The sequence below is a fragment of the Cololabis saira genome, chromosome 1 (genome assembly GCF_033807715.1).
Source record: "Cololabis saira isolate AMF1-May2022 chromosome 1, fColSai1.1, whole genome shotgun sequence".
NCBI lineage: Eukaryota > Metazoa > Chordata > Actinopteri > Beloniformes > Belonidae > Cololabis > Cololabis saira.
Genome location: NC_084587.1, coordinates 8,871,962 through 8,894,107, shown reverse-complemented (window position 1 = coordinate 8,894,107; position 22,146 = coordinate 8,871,962). Strand labels below are relative to the sequence as shown.

The 22,146-nt window shown below is 42.2% G+C and overlaps 1 protein-coding gene across 2 annotated transcripts; it reads right to left on the bottom strand.

The window, feature by feature from the left end:
- Nucleotides 1–1,687: 1,687 nt before the first annotated feature.
- Nucleotides 1,688–13,801, bottom strand: si:dkey-45d16.4 (uncharacterized). Of its 2 annotated transcripts, none has more exons than XM_061734706.1 (7): nt 13,714–13,801; nt 10,060–10,173; nt 9,747–9,888; nt 8,162–8,270; nt 6,180–6,264; nt 5,147–5,332; nt 1,688–4,054 (listed from the first exon to the last, which is right to left on the bottom strand). In XM_061734706.1, the coding sequence occupies exons 1-7, from the start codon at nt 13,748–13,750 to the stop codon at nt 3,927–3,929; spliced, it is 801 nt and encodes a 266-aa protein (XP_061590690.1). In that variant the 5' UTR covers nt 13,751–13,801; the 3' UTR covers nt 1,688–3,926. The 2 variants fall into 2 exon arrangements, with proteins under 2 accessions (XP_061590690.1, XP_061590769.1); XM_061734785.1 differs by having other exon boundaries at nt 9,747–9,932; nt 13,714–13,725.
- Nucleotides 13,802–22,146: the final 8,345 nt, after the last annotated feature.

Here is a 22,146-nt window from a genome sequence, read left to right as displayed (position 1 = left end):
TCAAAGATATAATATTTACAGCGTCAACCTTAAACTTAATTCGCTCTGGCATTCTGGATATCAGGTTTTGAGCCAAATTTTGACCAACAGAGGGTTGTTATTGCTGTTTTAACCCACTGAGTTGATCACATTTTATAATTGTATGATGATCGATGAGGGTCCTCAAAGGGAATAACAATTCTGATTATTACAATCATAATCAAACCCGTAAATTGTGTTTTTCCTTTAAGCTTGAATGCAGTTTTACGGAAGAGTATTAGGGCTAGGCAGGAGAAAAATAGAAATAATATTTTACAGGACATTTTTTTTTTCATTATGCACTTCGAGAAAAAAGTCGAAATGTCGAGATTAATGTTGAAGCAAAATTTCGAGAAAAAAGTCGAAATGTTGGGAAAAAAGTCAAAATTTCGTGAAAAAAGTTGAAATGTTGAGAAAAAAGGCGAAATTTTGACTTTATTCCTGAAATTGTATTTCAACATTCATTTTGACTTTTTTCTCGAAATTGTATTTCAACATTAATCTCCACATTTCGACTTTTTTCTCGACATTTCGACTTTTTTCTCGACATTTCGACTTTTTTCCCGACATTTCAACTTTTTTCTCAAAGTGCACAATAAAAAAACAATCTTCCTCTCAAATATTTTTTCTCCTACATGGCCCTAATACTCTTCCGTACAGTTTTGACTGATCTGCACATATATATAAAAGGGTACATGTGGAAACCAATCAACAGGTTGCAGGCCGAGCCAAATCAGGGCCCACGTTGGGGCTCCTGTGGGCAGCCCACCATTGTGGGCCCACATAATGGGGTCCTGCACGTGCCACAAGTCAAAGGCTTTGTTGGGGTTTCCGTCTGCAGCAAGTCACTGTGGGGCTCCGTACTGGAGTGAAATATAGTGCTTATGTGGTTTGGGCCCTGTAGGGCCCCGATCAGTACACCAGGGTCCCATGGTGGGCCCCATTGTAATTATTGTGGGCTTTGGGATGTTGCACACCTGCCCCACATTTTATGACAGTATCAGGGTCCACAGCGGGCTGCTCGTGGGGTTACCTCACATTAGCTTTGTGACTTTTCCTCCGATTATATTTTCATATATATCTCTCCATGATGTACAGGACTGTCTCAGAAAATTAGAATATTGTGATTTTCTGTAATGCAGTTACAAAAACAAAAATGTCATACATACTGGATGCATTACAAATCAACTGAAATATTGCAAGCCTTTTATTATTTTAATATTTGCTGATCATGGCTTACAGCTTTTGAAAACTCAAATATCCTATCTCGAAAAATTTGAATATTCTGGGAATCTTAATCTTAAACTGTAAACCATAATCAGCAATATTAAAATAATAAAAGGCTTGCAATATTTCAGTTGATTTGTAATGAATCCAGAATGTATGACATTTTTGTTTTTTTAATTGCGTTACAGAAAATAAAGAACTTTATCACAATATTCTAATTTACTGAGACAGTCCTGTATTAACTACTATTTGTGTGCTCCTCAACAAAAAGCGGTCCTTTTGTATTCAGAATTTGTTGCCAATAGCTCGTCCGAGTTAGCAACAGTCACTAAGGGCGTGGGACTTATCAAAAGGTCATTTGCAGAAGCAGTTCTTGGTAAATGAGTCGTCACTGCATCATTTTAGATTGAAATGATCATGATCCACACAAACTCTGCTCCAGGCCTCTTTTATTTATAGTGTTACATCCTAAAAAATAATTTTACGCTTTCATTCTATATCACTTAGGGCACCTTGTCATATTTGTAACTGTTGTTCTTTTAAACAATAAGCATTATGCAATGGATGCCAGATGACTGATGACATAGAAAAAAACATGGACAAAGTGTTTGTGCTTTGTTTTGTTTTTCTGTACAAAAGTGTTCATTAATCAAAAAAATACAGCATTTCAGTCTTTATTTCACACTATTTAAAGGGGATATATGCAACGTTAAAATAAAAAGACGTGTCTGAAGTGACACAGACATGTCACTTTACTTCTGGGTCTGAAATTAATTAAATAAGAGGTTCCGGTTTGCAGGATACTGTGACATCACAGACCCAGATTAATGGAGAATTATTCCAGCCTGGCCAGTCCTTTTACTTCTTTTCCTCACTGAAACAAAGATCTAGTCTGCATCCTCTGGATTCTACTTTAAATTCCGGGTGGCAGTTGGAGCGGGAACAGAAGAAACTGCCTCTGGACACCTTTGGATACGAACCCTGAAGCATGTGAAAGGAGCCGTCTCGCCTCCTGTACGAGTCGTCGCTTAGAGCCCGCCCCCTGCCTCGTAGCAAATAGTTTGCTTCATTCTGCATCAGTGAAAATAGTTGTGAACGGGAGACGTGCTGACCAGGCTCGAATTTTCCAGCCTCCTCATATTTATCTCCTCTCAAATTCCTATCTGCCTGCAAACTTGGTCGTGTATCCAACGCTTCCATCGATGCCGCTTTGAAACTCCTACCCAGAAGGTTTCACAAACAGTTGCACCTTGTTTCATGTGACCGAAATCAGGTAAAAAGTAAAAAGAAATGATGTGATGTGGCTAACTCCGCCGCCTCAACCAGCTGACATGAACACAGCTGTGAGGAAATGGCTAAAAAGGGGGTTTCGGAACTGTTTCCCGGTGGTATTTTGACCAAAGCATGGCACAAACCCCGATATTAACCTCAGGAAATTGTGTCAATATGTGGGAAAAAAAAGCCATAATATAAAATGAAAAAATTAGGCATGTATAAACTCATCAATATACTAAATGCTACTGGATTTTCAAGAGTTTCAGATGCACAATTTCACCTATTTTATAACCTTTGAATATAATGTCAAGGTTTTTTTGTCTCGTTTTTAGTCCTAAAAGAATAGGAATTGTGTTTTTACTGGTGATAGCGTCCTATGAGGAAAGGTATGTCCTGCCTGTGCAAAAGACTCGAGTAAATCCTGTCTGCCAATGTTTTATTCAGTAGATCACGATGCTGCCGCCACACCTGTCTGCAAACGGTTTCTTAGATGACAGCCAGGGAAGTGAAACGCTTTCAAATCCTCGTGTAGACGGAGCCACAGAAAGTGTTTATTATCATTCTATAAGAATGAGTTCTGAGCAGTTCGTTGAGGCCAATATTTCACTGGTTTTCAGTCACTTTGCACTTATAAAGTTATATAAAGTCGCTTCGTTAAAGTACTTTAGAGCCTGCCCTGTAGGTTTTTATCCTGTAAACTAACTACCTAAACTAAGGCTGACGTCTCATCACCGGTTGACACTGATGAGTCCTCCTCTTCATCCTCCTCTTCCTGTCCTTGTGGGACTTTGTGACGAGGCCGAGCTTCTGCATTGCATCCATTTTGCTCCCTTGAATCCAGACATTTGCCAGGAGAAGGAAGAGCTATTATCTGGGCTCTCCCTCTCTGGACCGGCCACTTCGATGGGCGCTCAGTAGATGCCGAGGTCAGAGAGGCCGAGATCTGCTACGATGTGAATTATGGGAACTGCACCTCGCTAAACTGTTTATACCATTCAGTTTGCTGCAGGTGTCTCCGGTGGATTGGTGAGGAAAACAGTGCAGAGCCACCACAGGAGGATTTGAACACTTCTCTAAATCAAATATGTCCGTTTTTCACTTTTCATGTCTAAGAAAAAAAAAAAAACTGCTCAATTTTGGGACAATTTAGCATAGTTTGAGGGGAAGATAAAACTCAAACACACCTCCTGTCACACGCTCAACATCACTTGTTGGTTTGACTGTTAAGCTTGACAAAAATAACGGCCAATCAGTGCCCTCCGGTCTGGATGTCGACCCGCCGTTCCCCGTCTTTGATCCGCTCACTTCCAGTTTCACCGTCATTCTTCCTCTTTTTAGCAGCTGGCTCAGCCTCTCCACATCGTCCACCCGCAGGCGCTGCAGGTGGCAGCGTTTTGTGTGTTTTGTCATCCCTTCAGCACCTTCTCCTTTAACAGGTCCAGGATGACCTGCCTCTCCTGGCTCTCCAGCTCGAATCTCTGCTCTCGTTCTTTCCTCTCAGCTTCCAGGCGTTCCCGCTCCATAGCAATCTTACCTGACGATGAGAAACAAGAAAATAGGAACGTTACAACGATGACAGCACCAGCAGGAAAGAAGATGACACCATCATCTGCATATGCAATAATCCAACCCCCCTTAATTCACATAACAAACATTTTCATTTCTCATGCCACTATTTATATCATAGCAATGATTTAATTCAAGTTTCTCTACAGTTTTGGCTTTGATTACCAAAAAAATTAAATGTTTTAGAACAGGGGTCGGCAACCCGCGGCTCTAGAGCCGCCTGTGGCTCTTTAGCGCCGCCCTAGTGGCTCCTGGAGCTTTTTCAAAACTGTTTGACCTTTTTGTTCTTTTTTTTTCCTTTTTTTCTTCTTCTTCTTTTTTTCTTTTTTTTTCTCCTTTTTTTCTCTTTTTTCTTCCTTTTTCCTTTCCTTTTTAATCTCGACATTTCGACTTTTTTCTCAGCATTTCGACTTTATTCACAAAATTTTGACTTTTTTCTCGACATTTCAACTTTTTTCTCAACATTTCGACTGTATTCACAAAATTTTGACTTTTTTCTCGACATTTCGACTTTTTCTCAACATTTGGACTTTTTTCTCAACATTTCCACTGTATTAACAAAATTTTGACTTTTTTCTCGACATTTCGACTTTTTTCTCAACATTTCGACTGTATTCACAAAATTTTGACTTTTTTCTCGACATTGCGACTTTTTTCTCAACATTTCGACTTTATTCACAAAATTTCGACTTTTTTCTCAACATCTTGACTTTTTTCTCAACATTTCGACTTTATTCACAAAATTTGGACTTTTTTCTCGTCATTTCGACTTTTTTCTCGAAGTGCACAATGAAAGAAAAAATCTTCCCCCCAGTTATAACTAATATAGATACATGCAGCATGTGTTGCCTTCATTCTAAGGCTTATACAAGACTTTTCATTTTTTACGGCTCCAGACATATTTGTTTTTTGTGTTTTTGGTCCAATATGGTTCTTTCAACATTTTGGGTTGCCGACCCCTGTTTTAGAACAATTTTATGCTATCTTTGAAATGAATGGCATCAAATCAGGAATCCTGATTACAACACAGTTACATGGTGTTTGTCTGAGAAAGACGCACTCCTCTGAATCTCCAGCTCCTCCCTGCGCAGGCCGAGCTCTTCCTCCCGGAGCCGATGCTCGGCGTCCGAGCGTTTCTCCAGGAAGCTCAGGATCTCCGAGTAGGTCTGGCAGCAGCACTGGCAGGGCCGCTTGGCCGTCGGCGCCGCTGAGAGCTCGGCTATTTGCTCGCACTCTTGCTCTGGATCTGTAATCGTGAAAGTTGACTAAATCTCACATTTGGGAAAATTTGCGTACACAAAAACTTGTATGTTAAAGGGGACCTATTATGAAAAACACGTTTTTTCTTGCTTTAACATATATAAAGTGGTCTCCCCTCAGCCTGCCAACTCAGAGAAGGAGCAAAGCAACCAAATTCTGCAGCGTCTGTACGAGCCATCCAGTGTCCTGTGGCTTCTACGAGCCGTTCAGATTCTGCTCCCTTTCGTTACGTAACGAAAATGCGATTTACATAGGTTGGCCTCCGATGTGTGAAACCACGCCCACAACTAACTCCGCCGGCCGGAGCTTCCGCCATTTTTTCATAGCGGTGTATCGCGTCATTCAGGCAGCCAATCCGCACAGAGCCTCATTATCATAGCCCCGCCCACTCAGAATCCCGCATAGATAATGAGGTTAGAGAATGGGAAGATAAAGACATGGCTCAGAGGCTGAATTTCTAATTTATTTAGCAAAAACAATCAAAAGCTTGTTTTTAAGACATTCAAGGCCTGTTTAAAATAGGTATTAGATGCCATAATAGGCCCCCTTTAATTAAATGAGCTGCTATAGTTAACATTAAGTTAATCTGTAATATAACTGGACTGAATTGGTTTGACTTTGATTGTGTTTTATTGGACTCTGTAACCTCAGATGGCATCAATATTACACTTACTGTAAACTTGGTAAAACTGAACTGAAACTGTAGCAGCTGCCAGAGTCTCACCGTCCACCAACTCCGACGCATAAACAAACACGACTCTGTTTTCTGTCAGCTGCACTGCAGGTATCAAACACAGGTTATCTCCATGTTTGCTCTGCTGAATCTGCTTTACCTGCAGCGTGGACTTGATTGATGTTGGGTTTGTCCGGTTCTGGTAGAGTTAGCTCGTCTATGGTACGACTTCTTCGCTCCTCTTCCTGACAAAGTTGTGAAAAAAAAGATGTTTACAAGCCAAAAACATAAAAAAAACCAGAGTCTTGTTAGTAGGAATGGTAATTGTTGTGTTGAGGGAATTTTGGGTCTTTTTCAGTACTTTCTTTTTTTTTTTTTACATGAAAAATGATCTTGTTCTCAAGGTTTTCTGTTCTTAAGATCCCCAACAAAAAAAGGCTTTTATCCAAAGTGACTTACAACAGAGGAAAACAATCAGTAACATAGATCACAAAGTGGTTAAACAGTATTTAAATAAGTAAATTGTGCCTCTAAAAGGAAGTTAAAAGGGGAGCGCAGTTCACGACGGTTTCATCACTTTCTCGAGCATAAACGGGGACGACTCTTCTCTGGTGGAGGAACAGTTTCAACGTAGATCCCCTTGTGTGAGGAGAAGCCAAGGCCCGTTTTGAGAAGAGCCCAGCGGTCCCGAAGGGGGTGCAACACTTTGATCGCAGGTGCGGCCCCCAGACCACCGTGTAGCCAAGTGACTAGGGGTGCAACGATTCGCCGACGTTGTCGACAAAAATCGATAATCACCATTGTCGACAATTGTCGCCAGGCGTGTTTTTCCAATGGAGTGAGGCGTCTCACTTCAATACAATCTCTGCCGAGAGTCGCGCATGCACGACAACGTCTCAGCGCAGCTACGGGTAATACAATTTCAAAAGTTTGGGAGCCTTTTAGCCTCGATACGGCGAATAAAAAGATGACTTGCAGGGTTTGCAAAGCCGACCTTGCTTTTCACGGGAGCACGTCGGTAATGCATTTGAAGAGAAAGCACAGTCGAACGAAACGCACTCGCCTTGGTAAGATATTAAGCCTATTTTCATTTGTTAAATTAATTCGTTCCATTCGTTAACTTTGTTTATTTTATGTTATTTATTAGTATTATTTGAGCCACTCACAGCCTACTCTCGTTGCTATAACCTCAATCGCATAATTGATGTTGCGCGAAAGGCGAAAAAGCTTGTGTGATGATGACGATGGATTTGCATCTAACTTTCAGTCAGGTGCCTATGAACTGTCAATTATCCATCAAACTCCACAATGATCATGTACACATTAAATCAGATAGATTTGTCTGGACATTTCTCTTGCGGGACGGGAGAAGACACTAAATCAATGCATCTCCATTATCGTGCGCCGTGCGGGCATGAATTCTCAGAGTTTTGCGGGTGCAGGCGGGAGCAGGAAAAAAACAGTCCTGCTATAGCAGGATGAAGAAAACAGTCCCGCTATATCAGGGCTCTGGTACCATCTTTCTGGTGTTTATTATCATTTGCCACATAATTCAAGCAACCTCATACTAAAGTTTTAAAAAATTACTAATTATCCGATTAGTCGACTAATCGTTTCAATAGTCGGTGACTAGTCGACTATTAAAATAGTCGTTAGTTGCAGCCCTACAAGCGACACACTTTTGTTTAAGCCAGGGGTATCTGGCGAAGATCAAGGAACAGAAGTGGAGCGTGTGTTCGTCTGACGTGATTAAAGGCCACATTCTAAACATTTCGTAGCGATTTGATCGCACAAGCTGGATCTCTGTAAGCGATCTCTGAAAAGCTCTGCAGAATTGGCCGAGAGGTTAATGCAGTAGGTGTTTGGCTGCTTTCAAATAATTAAAGTATGATTATATTTGACCTTATTTCATAATTACATCCCTCTGTTACTTCGTAGATGTTTCAGAAAGTATTATACAGTATTTATGAACTAAAAAAAATACAAAGAAAGCAGGTACCGTTTGGGTTTTTCTGGACATTTTTCTGGAATTTCGCCCGTGTTCCTGATTCTCAGGGAGGTTGGTTTTGATCTTCTTTTTGATCTTTTTCTTGAGCTGGTCACATGAGCGGCGCTTGTCCGTTTCCGTCAGCAGACACTCACCTGGTACTTTGGAGCGTCGCCGCTGGCCAGCAGCCCTTTCTCTGCCTCCAGCTCCAGGACGTCGTGGAGCAAATCCTCTTTTTGGGCGTACAACCTCTCCGTTCCAAACCTGAGTTACAGGAAGACACATCCGCTCATTAACTGGATTTATCCCGATAACGATAAAAATTACGATAAAAAAAATACCAATTCAACTCCACCTTTGTAACTATAAATCTATCACCACATTCAGTCCTTGGAGCCAAATCACTGCTCTAAAAGATACTAAATACTACTAAACTACACCAATGAAATTGAATTAATAAAAACAAATTAAATGAGTCCACCTGTACTGCAAAACTGGAATGACTCAGATCCTCCATGTTTGTTACACAAACACGTCGTCAATGGGAATTTTTCTTTCTTTCTTTCTTTCTTTCTTTCTTTCTTTCTTTCTTTCTTTCTTTCTTTCTTTCTTTCTTTCTTTCTTTCTTTCTTTCTTTCTTTCTTTCTTTCTTTCTTGCTCATATCTTTCTTTCTTTCTTTCTTTCTGGCTCATTTCCTTCCTTCCTTCCTTCCTTCCTTCCTTCCTTCCTTCCTTCCTTCCTTCCTTCCTTCCTTCCTGGCTCATTTCCTTCCTTCCTTCCTTCCTTCCTTCCTTCCTTCCTTCCTTCCTTCCTTCCTTCCTTCCTTCCTTCCTTCCTTCCTTCCTTCCTGGCTCATTTCCTTCCTTCCTTCCTTCCTTCCTTCCTTCCTTCCTTCCTTCTGTCCTTCCTTCCTTCCTTCCTTCTGTCCTTCCTTCCTTCCTTCCTTCCTTCCTTCTTTCTTTCTGGCTCATATCTTTCTTTCTTTCTTTCTTTCTTCCTGGCTCATTTCCTTCCTTCCTTCCTTCCTTCCTTCCTTCCTTCCTGGCTCATTTCCTTCCTTCCTTCCTTCCTTCCTTCCTTCCTTCCTTCCTTCCTTCCTTCCTTCCTTCCTTCCTTCCTGGCTCATTTCCTTCCTTCCCTCCCCTCCTTCCTTCCTTCCTTCCTTCCTTCCTTCCTTCCTTCCTTCCTTCCTTCCTTCCTTCCTTCCTTCCTTCCTTCCTTCCTTCCTTCCTTCCTTCCTTCCTTCCTTCCTTCCTTCCTTCCTTCCTTCCTTCTTTCTTTCTTTCTTTCTTTCTGGCTCATATCTTTCTTTCTTTCTTCCTGGCTCATTTCCTTCCTTCCTTCCTTCCTTCCTTCCTTCCTTCCTTCCTTCCTTCCTTCCTTCCTTCCTTCCTTCCTTCCTTCCTTCCTGGCTCATTTCCTTCCTTCCTTCCTTCCTTCCTTCCTTCCTTCCTTCCTTCCTTCCTTCCTTCCTTCCTTCCTTCCTTCCTTCCTTCCTTCCTTCCTTCCTTCCTTCCTTCCTTCCTTCCTTCCTTCCTTCCTTCCTTCCTTCCTTCCTTCCTTCCTTCCTGCACATGCATCGATTTAACGCAGAACCATAAATCCGGCTTTACACAAAAACGCCATCAACAGGAATTTATCGTTTTTACCGCGAGATGATAAATTCTTACCGTGGGGAATTTTTTGGACGGTATATCGTGAACGGTAAAATATCGCCCATTCCTACTGGGCACACCAACCTGCGCAGACTGGGGAAGTCCTGTTTCTTGTAGTAGTCTAGCAGCAGCATGGTTCTCTCGCGACACCGTCGAGCATCCACCTCAAAGTTTTCCTCCTGGAGGGCAGCGGTGATAATCTCCCCCACTCGGGCCCAGATTCGTCCTGACATCATCAATGATGGAGATCACTTTTGGTGCGTTGGACAACTTTGAGGAAAAAAAATGACTTTCTCCAGGAACAGAGATTTTCACACCGTGTGTTATCTTCGTTTATCGCGCTGGAGCTGCAACCCTCTGCAGCTTGTAAGTGGAGTTTCATGAAAAAACAACAAACCTGGCTCTTTGGAGGCGAAAGGGTTCTTGGCGATGACCTCTCGCAGAAGGATGATGTCATGTCGCGCTGAGAAACGAACCTGCCGCTTTCGAGGCGCTGTGGAAACTGAATAGCCTGAAGTTGGAAATTGAATGCATTAATTTGGGGGATTTTCTTGGACTTCACAGGAGAGGCAACAATAAGCAATATGCTTCAACCTATTCCTTTCCGTAGTTGGACTTTGTATTAGGCAAAAACAACCTCAGACAAACAGACGCAATATTCATTTTTTCACTGTGCCGTTATTTATTCGTCAAGAAAGGAGCCGAAAAACAAAAAGTCATTCTAGCGATACTGATGTCATGATTCAATATCTTGTGGATCCGCCTTTAGCAGCGGTAACCCTAGGCACCTTCTAACAGGCGCTCCCACAGTTGTGGAGGAACCTTGATTCCTATATTTTTTTCAGCTCTTCAGATATAGATTCGATGGGGGTTGTTTGGATCACCGTCCTGTTGCAGGACCCAGTTTTAGCTGTTGAACAGACCTTTTTTTTGCCTGCAGGTTCATAAGAAACATGGCGCTACGCATTAAGGCCGATCCACTTTGAGCTCATCTGTCAACAGAGGTCTTGTGCCTTGTTCAGATGCAGTTTTGTGGAGCTCAGTCGGGCTTCCGCGTCATTTTAAGACAAAGGGCCTTTCTCCTGTCAACCCCTTCCAAACAAACTCTACTTGTTCAGTCATTGTGGTCTTTAACATTTAACAAGCTCAGTGATGCCTGTAGGGTTTCAGCTGTAGCTCTTGCATATATTTATTTGGGGTCTTTGTCAAACCACTGACTATCTTTGGGGTAGATTTGCTGCCAAGACTGGTAACAGTCTTGATAGTGAACAATCTTTCTCCCTGTAGAACAGTAAACTAGATATTATTTAGAAATGGTTGCATGGCTTTTGAAGCATTGGAGCAAAGGTCAAACAGGCCAGATTAAGAGGGACGTGTGCAGAGGGGGTGTTTTGGTGGAAGGATGTTGATGATGGAGCTGCAAGGCAGGCGGCAAAGAGGAAGATCAAGGAGGGGAGTTATGGATGCTGTGGAAGAGGACATGCAGCTTGTTGGTGTCAGAGGAGGATGAGGGTGGAAGACAATGACTAATGACCCTTAAAGGGAAAAGCTGAAATCAGCAGACGAAGCAGATGTGTTAACAATACCAACAATTCAATTCACTTTTATTGATATAGCGTCTATTACAACAGATTAGAGGTTTCACCCCACTTGTCCTGGATCATTTTGCAGATAGGAGCTTGTGTTTGTGTTTCTGCTATCAAATCGTTCCTCCATTGCTTGACGCTCTCAAGGTTTCTTCCTTCCTAATGGGGAGTCTTTCTTGCCACTGTTTGGCTTAAGTTTTTTTCTCCCACTAGGGGAGTTTTTACCTGCCATTGTTTATGTTTATGTAATAATTGCTCGGGGGTCATGTTCTGGGGGCTCTGGAAAGTGCCTAGAGACCACTTCTGTTGTGATAGATACTATATAAATAAAATTTAAATGAATCGGAAATCGAACTGATAAGGAAACTGATTACATGTCTGTATTCATAGCGGTCTGCACCTGCTGATGGGGGGCTGACGATCAGCAGCAACTAGCTCCAACTTCCAACTCCAGTAAACTGGTTCTTGGGGAGGGATGTTTTTTTCCCCCCGAAATGAATAATGTACAGTTGTAAAAGGTATATTTCAATGCTTGTCTGATGCTGCATTTGCAGGATTGGGATTAAACATAGGCTTAAAAGAGGAGCACACACACAATGTTATATAAATCATTATCATTCAAATTCCTGGCATCTAACTTTTACGTACAAGCTGTTAAGTGAGATTAAACTAGTGTAAGAGAAGAGAGTTTATATTTGTCTGTCTAGTTATGTGATTACACATTATTTCCATGGCGACGACTAACAGGTCATGATGGGGAGCGAAGTGGGCCTGTGTTCATGAAAGCATTTTGTTGCACAGATGAGCGGAGTACCAACAGAGTGCATGAGTGAGTACAGGGGTGAGTGCATGAGTGAGTACAGGGGTGAGTGTATGGGTGAGTCTTCCAACGGGGGCCACGTTTTGCGCAAGGGGACGCAATTTGCTCGGCAACGCATATGTGTAATGGATGCGCATATGCGCTTCCGTGAGGAGGAGAGGAGAAAAGAGATCTGAATGGTAGGAGTAATCTGGCCGTGCATTGATTGGCAGCACCCGAAATCTGACCAATCAGAAGGGTGTGTGTGCAGGCAGGCTCTTGCAGAGATTTCAACTTTTCATCCAAAAGACATCACAAATCAGGAGCAAACGAGAGAAGAAAAAAGGCAAAACACAAGGAAACTTGTGCTTCACTGGAAAGTGGGTCTGTTGTTGAAATAAAACTTTGTATCACAAACACCTGAGCTTCCACTCATTACATATGAATCTGTCTCCAGTCTCTGTTTAGACTGGAGAATTGTGTTTTTCCAGCAGCCCTGATTAACATTTATTGAACGCCTTGTTAACGCCCTCTGCATTCACCTCTGTTGAAAAAGAGTCGTAAAATGACCAGTTGGTCGTATATAAGCTACAAACTTTAGCCAATATATAATAAATTGGCTATAATTTTATATCAATTTCTTTTGTTAAAATGTTTGACTATTTTTAAATTAGATAAATTTGCATCTGTAAAGGCACACATGCCTCTTTAGCTCTGATTTCCGACCTTTGAGACCTGCTTTCAGTTTTTTTGTGGGGGATTGAGGTGGTGGAAGTTACTTTCTCTTGGTGAGTAATTGATCGCTATTTGTGACTTGTTTATGTCAGTTTTTTATTTAATATTTATTTATTATTTCAGGTAAATTTTTTTTTTTAATTTCATTTGACTCATACAGTCAAACAACTTTATCTTTACATGTCTACATTTGTTATTATTGATGGGTTGTGAAGTTAAATGGCATGTTGTGATACAGTAATTTTGTACCAATGATACATTTGAGATGGGGAGAGGTTTGAGGGCGGGGGGGGGGGGCTCCAAATAACATTTCGCTTAGGGCCCCAATTTGGTCAGGGGCAGCCCTGTGGGTGAGTATATGGGTGAGTGCATGGGTGAGTGCATGAATGAGTACAGGGGTGAGTACATGAACGAGGACAGGGGTGAGCATGTGGGTGAGTATATGAATGAGTACAGGGGTGAGCATGTGGGTGAGTATATGGGTGAGTACATGAACGAGTAAAGGGGTGAGAACATGGGTGAGCATGTGGGTGAGTGCATGAACGAGTAAAGGGGTGAGTATATGGGTGAGTGCATGAACGAGTAAAGGGGTGAGAGCATGGGTGAGCATGTGGGTGAGTACATGAATGAGTAAAGGGGTGAGTATATGGGTGAGTGCATGAACGAGTAAAGGGGTGAGTGCATGAACTAGTAAAGGGGTGAGTACTTGAGTGAGCAGCCTGCAGCCTGCGTTTCCAGCACGTACACGGGACGGGCTCCGGCTCGCCGCCACTCGGCGGCTGCAGCTGCAGCTGCAGCTGCGTCCAGGCTGAATCAATGCGTCAGAGAAAGAGCAGCGTGTACGTGCACCGGCCGAGAGAGAGAGGGAGAGAGAGAGTCGTGTAATGCCGAGTGAGCGGGTTAGAGGCGCGCAGGTCGGCGTGTATCTCACCGTTGTTGATCGGCACTTCCACCACCACCCGCTCCATGTTTCTGTCATCCGGGATGTCATCCGGGAACCGCCTGACGCTGCGCGTACACGTCCGCTCACCAGTACAGGTTTCGCACTGACGTGTAACCAAACTTGGCGAGAGTCACCCTGACGCTCATCCCGGAGCTGCACCGGCGCCGCTCGGCCACCAGAGGGAGCCAGAGGACTCCGGCTGGACGAGGACATGTGTCGAGGTGTCGAGGTGCTGGTGCACATTTCACCTGATTCTGTTTCTTATCATATCACAAAATCCTGTCTCAAATCCTCCCCAAAAAATCAATATTTGACACAACTAACCTGAGTAAATACAAAAGGCAGTTTTAAAGGCAAGGCAAGTTTATTTGTATAGCACAATTAGGGGTTGCCACCTTTCAGAAATAGAAATAAGGGACGCCCTGATTTCAGCAACGCAGGAGCCAAAAAAAAAAAGCCCCAAAACTTCTAAACTGAATAAAAAAGTGTTTATTTTATATGAAAAAACAAAATTCTTTGATTTAAAGAATAAAGTGCTTTAATAGCTTTGAACTTGCATGACTGTACAGACAGACAACCATACTAGCAACTGAAATAGCATCCTATGCTACGTATGTCCACATCAGCCCAGATGTATAATATACATACAGGTGAAGAATATGGTGTAAAAGTTAACTTATTTCAATAATTCAACTAGAATATGGTGTAAAAGTTCATTTATTTCAATAATTCAACTAGAATATGGTGTAAAAGTTCATTTATTTCAATAATTCAACTAGAATATGGTGTAAAAGTTCATTTTATTTCAATAATTCAACTAGAATATGGTGTAAAAGTTAATTTATTTCAATAATTCAACTAGAATATGGTGTAAAAGTTAATGAAAATACGGTACAAATCGTGTCCCGTATTAGTTCAATACGGGACGCAACATTTTTTTCTCAAATAAAGGACAATTCTGTATTTTACGGGACGGGTGGCAACCCTAAGCACAATTCAACACAATGTTGATGTAAAGTGCTTTACGTCAACATTAAAAGCAGCAAGGCACAATTAAACAGTACGGAACAAATAAAATGATTAGAAAAGAGGTAAAATGACCAGGACTGATTTCGGTAGGAGCATGCGGTGATAAAATGGCGAAAGAATCGGGATAAAAATATAAAAAAAAAAAAAAAAAAAAAAAAAGTTGTTAAAAAGTAAGGGCAGTAGAGTACAGTAGGTACACATCTCATTCTTAAGTGGAAAACTTTTAGCACACCGGATTTGCAGAAAGGTGTGTCGGAGGAGGAAAGTAGCATCCAAACTTAACAATAAAATTCACGCACATAGACCTTTTTCAAGGCAATAACCGAAACCGAAACGTTGGCCTAATAAATAAGTGAACAGTGAGAAGAAGGTGTGCAGGAGTTTTATTGTTAAGTTTGACACATCTCATTCTTAAAATGGCAAGAATTGCATTTCTATACGGTCAAAATGTACAAAGACCGGGTCAAATACAGTATTACAAAAGTAATCTGTAACAATTAGTACGGTGAATTAAACCAACTTGACAATTCTATGCCACAATGTCTGTTTCCAGGTTTTATTTTCAGTTGTTTTATAAGGATATTTTCATTTATTAAGGGAATAAACAGAACACAAACCAACCTCACCCTATGTGAAAAAACAATCTCCATCACACCGTCAGAATGATGCTCTTCTTCTGAAATGCTGTATTAGTTTTAGCTACACCAGATGTAAATGGTTGAACATCTTCCACAAGGTTTCACTTTTGTCTCGTCAGTCCTGAAAATAATTTCCCAGATGTCTTGGGTATCATCAGGATGTTTCTAGCCCTTGCTCTGCTTTATGTCAGCAGTAGTATTCACCCTGCAGCTTTCCCATGGATGACGTTTTTGCCCAGTCTCTTTCTTTATTGTTGGAACATGAACTGCTCGCCAGTTTTCTTGCCACTCCTGGATTACGGCGATGTTGTTTATATGAACGCCTCTGCTCACTCCCTACATCTACTGGATGCTGCATATCACGGATCTTTGAGATTCATAACTGGTTGTAAACCCGTCACACATCACTGGTCCTCACTTTCCATGTGCAGAACTGGTATCTATCTGTCGATAAATCCATCATTGGACTACTCCCCGCCTATTTGTCTACATACTTAAGATGGAAACAGTCTGAACATGTGCTGAACTTGGCAAAAAGGCATTCTCTGATGCCATGCCTGGAACCTGGAATAGAAGCTGAAGCTGTCCAGTTATATCTCGCTACAGGACTTCAAATTACTTGCAGTCAGATGGCATATTTAACTAGATCCTTTTCTACTTCATTTTATTATTATTAATTATCTTATATTTCTGTTTTGTTTTGGTCTCTTGTACATTCAGTTAGTCTGTAACTTTGTGTTTGTTGCTGCTGCTGCTGCTGCTACCTGAAACAGGTCTCTCTTGTAATTTGAGACCCAATGAGATTTTACCTGTATAAATAAAGGTTAGTAAATAAAAATAAATAAACTGCTGTGCTTTAGATGTTGTCCTGGGTTCTTTTGTGACCTCCTACATTAGTCGTGGCTGCGCTCTTGAAGTCATTTCGGTAGGTTGGCCACTCAAGGTTCACCGCTGTTCCATGTTTAGGTTTTATTCTACTTAAAGGGGACATATTATGGCATTTAATGTATATTTTAAACAGGCCTTGAATGTCTTAAAAACAATCTAAAGCTTGTTTTTTCTACATAAAAAAGAAATTCAGCCTGTGGGCCATGTCTCTAGTTTTACCGCTTCTAACCCCTTTTTCTGTGAGTAATCCTGAGAGGTGGCGGGACTATGATAATGAGGCTCTGTGCTGATTGGCTGCTTGAATGACGTGTAGCAGGGGAGGAGACAAACCCTCGCTCCGGCCAGAAGAGCCGGCTGCTTGTCCCATGCGAGGGAGCTTCTGCGACAAAATAAATTCCATTGCTTTATGGAAATGCTAATTTATTTATTTATTGGACTGTCCTAACTGGCCACGAGTTTAACAGTTTCAGTGTGGACAGAGAGAGTCCGATGTCACGCAGCTCGACGCGATAGTCGGACGCTCTCATGCAGTTACACGCTGTAAACGGATCTTAAAGCCTGATTTACGGTTCTGCGTTAAATCGACGCGTACCTACGCCGTAGTCTCTGCGTTGGTGTAACGCGGAACCATAAATCAGCCTTTAGTCACCTCGTCTTCACACAGTAAGATTTAATTGAATTCTAAACAGTTACACCACAGTTATTTACTCAGATTCCTCATCATTTCATTTCTTATGTTACAAGACAAATTAATCATGTTAACTGTAAAGAAATCACAACACTGAATTTTCACAAATAGCAACTTTATTGTTAAAAATATAAAACATAAGTTGTATATAAATAACATGTATGCTGGCTCAAGGAAGGACCGTGCGTTTTCTGAAGGTGTCGGAACAGCTTCAGGTGCTTGGAAGATCTGAAACCATAAACAGAAAAAAAAAAGTATTACGGTACTAATAGAGATCCGGTGTTACCTAACACTCCGTTAGGGAACACCGGAGCCACCGGGGCCCGGGGCTCCACACCGTTCCGGTCCGGTGAGGGGCCCCGGTGTGTGGCCTCCGGTGCTCCGGAGCTAAGCTAAATACTTAGCCCATGCAAAGATCATACTTGTAGACAAATATAAATAACATAAAAAAAGTAACGTCACCTACCGCTGACTCGTGTGCAGTTGCCGGGTCCGTACTGTTGCTACTGATCCTTTTATGAGGGTTAATGTCGATGCAAAACCTCATTTTAACTGTCCCTCGCTGTAGAAACCGGTGGAAACAGCCACCGCTTCTAAACAATGGCTGAAGCCCGGCCGGCTGAGCTGGTTGTGGGCGTGGTTTCAGCCGTGGAGGCCGACCTATGGAAATCTGAACGGCGAGATTCTGAACGGCTCGTAGAAGTCACATGACACTGGAAGATTCAGCCGCGCGGGGGGAACTGACCCTGCAGAATTTCATGGGATTTCATCTTTCCTGTGTTGGCAGGGTGAGGGGAGACCACTTTATATATGTTAAAACAAGAAAAAACTTGTTTTTCATAATAGGTCCCCTTTAATGTTGTCAGACAGGCTCTGTTTAGGTGATTTCTTGTGATGTTCACCAACAGACCACTGCGACTGGGTGTGGATTGGTCAGCAAGGGTCCAAGGGGCAAACTTAAGCTCAGAGCAGGAGATCTTTGCATCGGCTAAATGCAACAGTCATTTGTGATTTTGCCACTGAGGCAAGATTTGAATCAGGAACTCTGGTAGCAAACATTCACTGCCAACTGAAAAAAACCTAACCAAGTAATTGTCATGGACTGAATCTAAACGGTATTTTAAAACCCAATTAGATAATTCTAATACCTAAAGCTAAACAAGTTCCCAGCACTCCAACTTCTGCAAAAAAAATAAAGAACAAAACAACAACTCTCTTTTCCTCATCCTCACAGAGATCTTAAGATGGTCAACCACCCTATTTATTGAGAGGGATGCATGGATGAAGGAATGGAGAGCAGACTCAAGGTGTGGAGGAAGGACTAAGGCCTGAGTCGGAGCTGTCTCTCGTTACGTGAAACGGTGACGTTAAACGTTTCTGTCGTCCAGAAGCCGCTGGACTGGTGAGAGGTGGCAGATGCCATGAAGGAGTACCAGCGTTATACAATAAGTCGTAAAATAGTGTGACACAGATCTAACCAAAGTTGCTTTGACTAAAATAAGCAAACAATAACTGGAGGTACAACTCATCACCATGGTAATGATCATTAAAGAACAGGAGGCATGCAGGCGGCAGCTGGTTTCACGCCAGCAGCTGCCAGACTCGGCGCTCAGATGTCAGCGGACTGTTAATTAGCCGGGACACAGAATCCTGGTCCTGCTGGGATCAAAGCACGTCTCCCGTGATCCAAAGAACATCGACCAGTTCATGAGCAACATAGGCGTCTTCCTCGAGTCGATAGTCTGAACACTTAACAATCGTCTTTCATCCTTGTTTTTTCATTTAGCATCTTTTTGCTCTCTTTCTAATTAAAGTCATGTGGACGAGTGAATCCACCCTCCTTTAATATCATGCTTTTAATAGAAACACAGTGAAAGAAAGACAATCATCTGATCGCAGAGAGTCCAAGTAATAGCCAAACAAACCTCTAACGAACCCCAACGTATGAATTATTTGTTTAGCAAAAATGAAAAAGACAAACAATCCAGGCCCTTGGAAGTAAACCCCTTCATGTTTTAGTAATTTGCTCGTTATGAGTCAACAAAAAAATCCCAACAAGTTTGTTGGCCTGGAGCATTCTGGTGTATGTTAACACAATGCCAAGAGGGAAAGACAAAAGCTATGGCCTGAGAGAAGCTAATGTTCCTGCGGATCAGTCTGGAGAATCCTAAAAATACATTATCGAACAGTTTAGGGCCCAACATGCCACAGTTATTTACAAGCTGAAAACATTTGGAACGGTTGTTAGTGGTCAGAGGAGTGGACGTCTCGTCTCTGGGGCCCATCGTGAGGGCAACAGTCCGGCTTCGCTGTCGTTTTACTCCTTTTACTCCTTACGCCGGGAGTATTGCAGAAGTGGGAGGCTTCCAAGCACCGCCTGTTTGGATGAAATTACTGCATTATAAGTTTATCCAAAGATGTCAAGGTCAAGGCAAGGCGAGTCTATTTCTATCGCAACAAGGGTGATTCAAAGTGAGAATCTAGTTTGCTTGTTTCTTTCCACTTGTTGTCCGTTCTGCTACTTTATATACAAAGATGAGTGCATTGTTTAGCTTCAACGGACTAACACGATGTTGATGTCAGAGGCGGCTTGTGGTGTTTTAGATCTGAAAGTTGACCCCATTCAACATGTTCCACTTCCTGCCAGCTCGACCTGTTGTGTTTAAAATGACACAGCTGAAGACCAAAACAGACTCTGCCACGTGTCTTTGGTGGATTGGTTCTGAGATGCCACTAAACCTCGTCTGGAGAGTTTTATAACCAGGGTTGCACATAAGTGGGCCGCCAGAGCGCATGCGCCGTCAAAATCCACAGTGCGCCGTCAATCTTGTGCTGCGAAGCACTTTTGCGTACCAACAGCTGGGGCTCATATTATTGGTTGTGGCCAGACCAGAATACTAATATTAAAAAATCTATTGGGAGAGCTTTTCCCCAGAACTGCCACTCAAAGTTGGTACTGGCCAATCACAGCGCGTCCTTACTCCCCCTCCATGATCGTTGCGGCGGTGGGTTGAGCAGGAAGAGAGGTAAAGATCAGCTTTACTGAACAAACCCTGACACGTCTCGTCAAAATGTCCAAGAAGCAAGCGCCATTAAGTAATTATTTTGGCGTTCCACCACCACCAACTACAAAGAGACGCCAAACTGAACCACTACCCGTGGATAGAAACAGAAAACGTGTGTTCGCCGAGAAGTGGCTGCATGATGTTACGCGGCGACGCGTACCGTACGTTCGCGTTCCTGCGTATCCTACCCCGTAAGCCCTGCGTTGGTGCAACGCGGAACCATAAATCAGCCAGTGTCTGTCACTGCGTGCAGCAGTTACCTGCGCCAGCTGCTGCTCTCTAATTATGGCTCACAGTTTATGAAAACCCCAAATAAAAAATAAATTAGAGAATATTTTATGAAATCAATAAACAATTCCATCATCAAAATTGTAACAAATAAAGGTTCAACATATCATGCTTTGCATGTAATAAGACTAGTAGGTAATATATTAGTTTCACCTTTTAAGTTGAATTATTGAAATAAATTCACTTTTACACCATATTCTAGTTGAATTATTGAAATAAATTAACTTTTACACCATATTATAGTTGAATTATTGAAATAAGTTAACTTTGTAAAGGACCATATTGAGCCATTCATCTTTATAAGTGAATAAATATCATTTTGCCTATAACTTATTCCTGCATCCCTCTTTTATCGATCCAGCGAGACGGGTCACCGCGTTTTTGGAGCCCCAAGTCACATATCCAGGGGCTCCTCTGAGCACCAGACCAAAATAATTATGTGCAGCCCTGTTTATAACGCTGTACAGGAAGTGACGACTTTAATTAACGCTGCTAAAGGTGGATTGAGAGGCTGCTGAATCAGGGGGTACTTCGTATTGCTCTCCTCGTTTCCAAAGAGTCATCTGCCTGATGACCTGGGAATAAAAACTTAAAAAAAAAACACATCCTTTGGAAGATGATAGTCACAGTTGTTTTTTTTTCTTGTGGTATCCACGGTAACAAGCAGCTGGGGAGACCCATTATACTCCATGTCACTCTTCAGCGTCACTTTATGAAACCACTAAACGTGCAGCGATGGACCATTGATCTGTTCTCAGATGTGGTTGGGAGTTGTTTAGGTGTTTTTTTTTTTTACAGGTTGGGACCCTACTTGACACGGTGCGGTTCGCTTCCCCTCAGAGTATTACCAGGGACCGGTATGCATCCAGAGCGTAAGTTACCGTAACCATGGTAACGAAGCACTGACAGCTACTGTACTGCTCATCAGCGCTGCCTCAGGTGCTCTAATACTCCTCATTTATTTCTCGCAAAAACATATTCTTGCACGAGATGAGCAGCAGACGGACAGGACGGGAGTGACGGTCCTGCCCTTTTCAGCCGGGGGTTGAGGGAGAGATCGCAGCATTTCCACTACAGATGATTCACAGATATTCTTCCCTCCCACTCACTTTCTCCCTTTTTCCTTCAGATCCCCTGCTTTCTGCCTCTTCGACCTTTCATTTTCCCCCAATGTATTTTTTTTTCTCTCCCGATAGGCTTCTGGTCCCGTTACATCTTTACACGTCCGCATGAATTTTTGTCTTGTGCCATCAGAGGAAGCAGCACATCCTGCAGCTGCAGGTCTCGTAGGTCTGAACGTGGAGACTGGAGAGTAGGAACCTGCTGCTGATCCTCACTGGATCTATTTTTAGGGCCCGAGCACTGACAGTGCGAAGGCCCTATTGTATCTGTAGGAATTTTTCTTTCTTTCTTTCTTTCTTTCTTTCTTTCTTTCTTTCTTTCTTTCTTTCTTTCTTTCTTTCTTTCTTTCTTTCTTTCTTTCTTTCTTTCTTTTTTCTGACGAAATTTGCATTAATGGGCTTGTCAAAATGGCTCAACAGCGCCCCCTAGAAATCTTTGTGCCTCAAGCCCCACAATACGGTTTGACATACATGCACGAAAATCGGTACACACCTGTATCATGTCGCAACTTAAAGGCAGGCAAGGCAAGGCAAGTTTATTTATATAGCACAATTCAACACAAGGTAATTCAAAGTGCTTTACATTGACATTAAAAGCGGAAAGACATAATTAGACAGTAAATAACAAATAAGATTGATAAGATGATAAGAAAAGAAGTAAAATAATAAGAAGCACAAGCTGTTAAAAATAAGGGCAGTAGAGT

What these genes read in the sequence shown, in the direction of transcription:
- si:dkey-45d16.4 (XM_061734706.1), bottom strand. Translation starts at nt 13,750, where the DNA reads ATGGAGCGGGTGGTGGTGGAAGTGCCGATCAACAACG. An exon ending in GGAAGTGCCGATCAACAACG is followed by an intron (nt 10,174 to 13,713) that starts GTGAGATACACG and finishes TTCCAACTTCAG; the next exon opens with GCTATTCAGTTTCCACAGCG. An exon ending in GACTTCCCCAGTCTGCGCAG is followed by an intron (nt 8,271 to 9,746) that starts GTTGGTGTGCCC and finishes CCTGTAACTCAG; the next exon opens with GTTTGGAACGGAGAGGTTGT.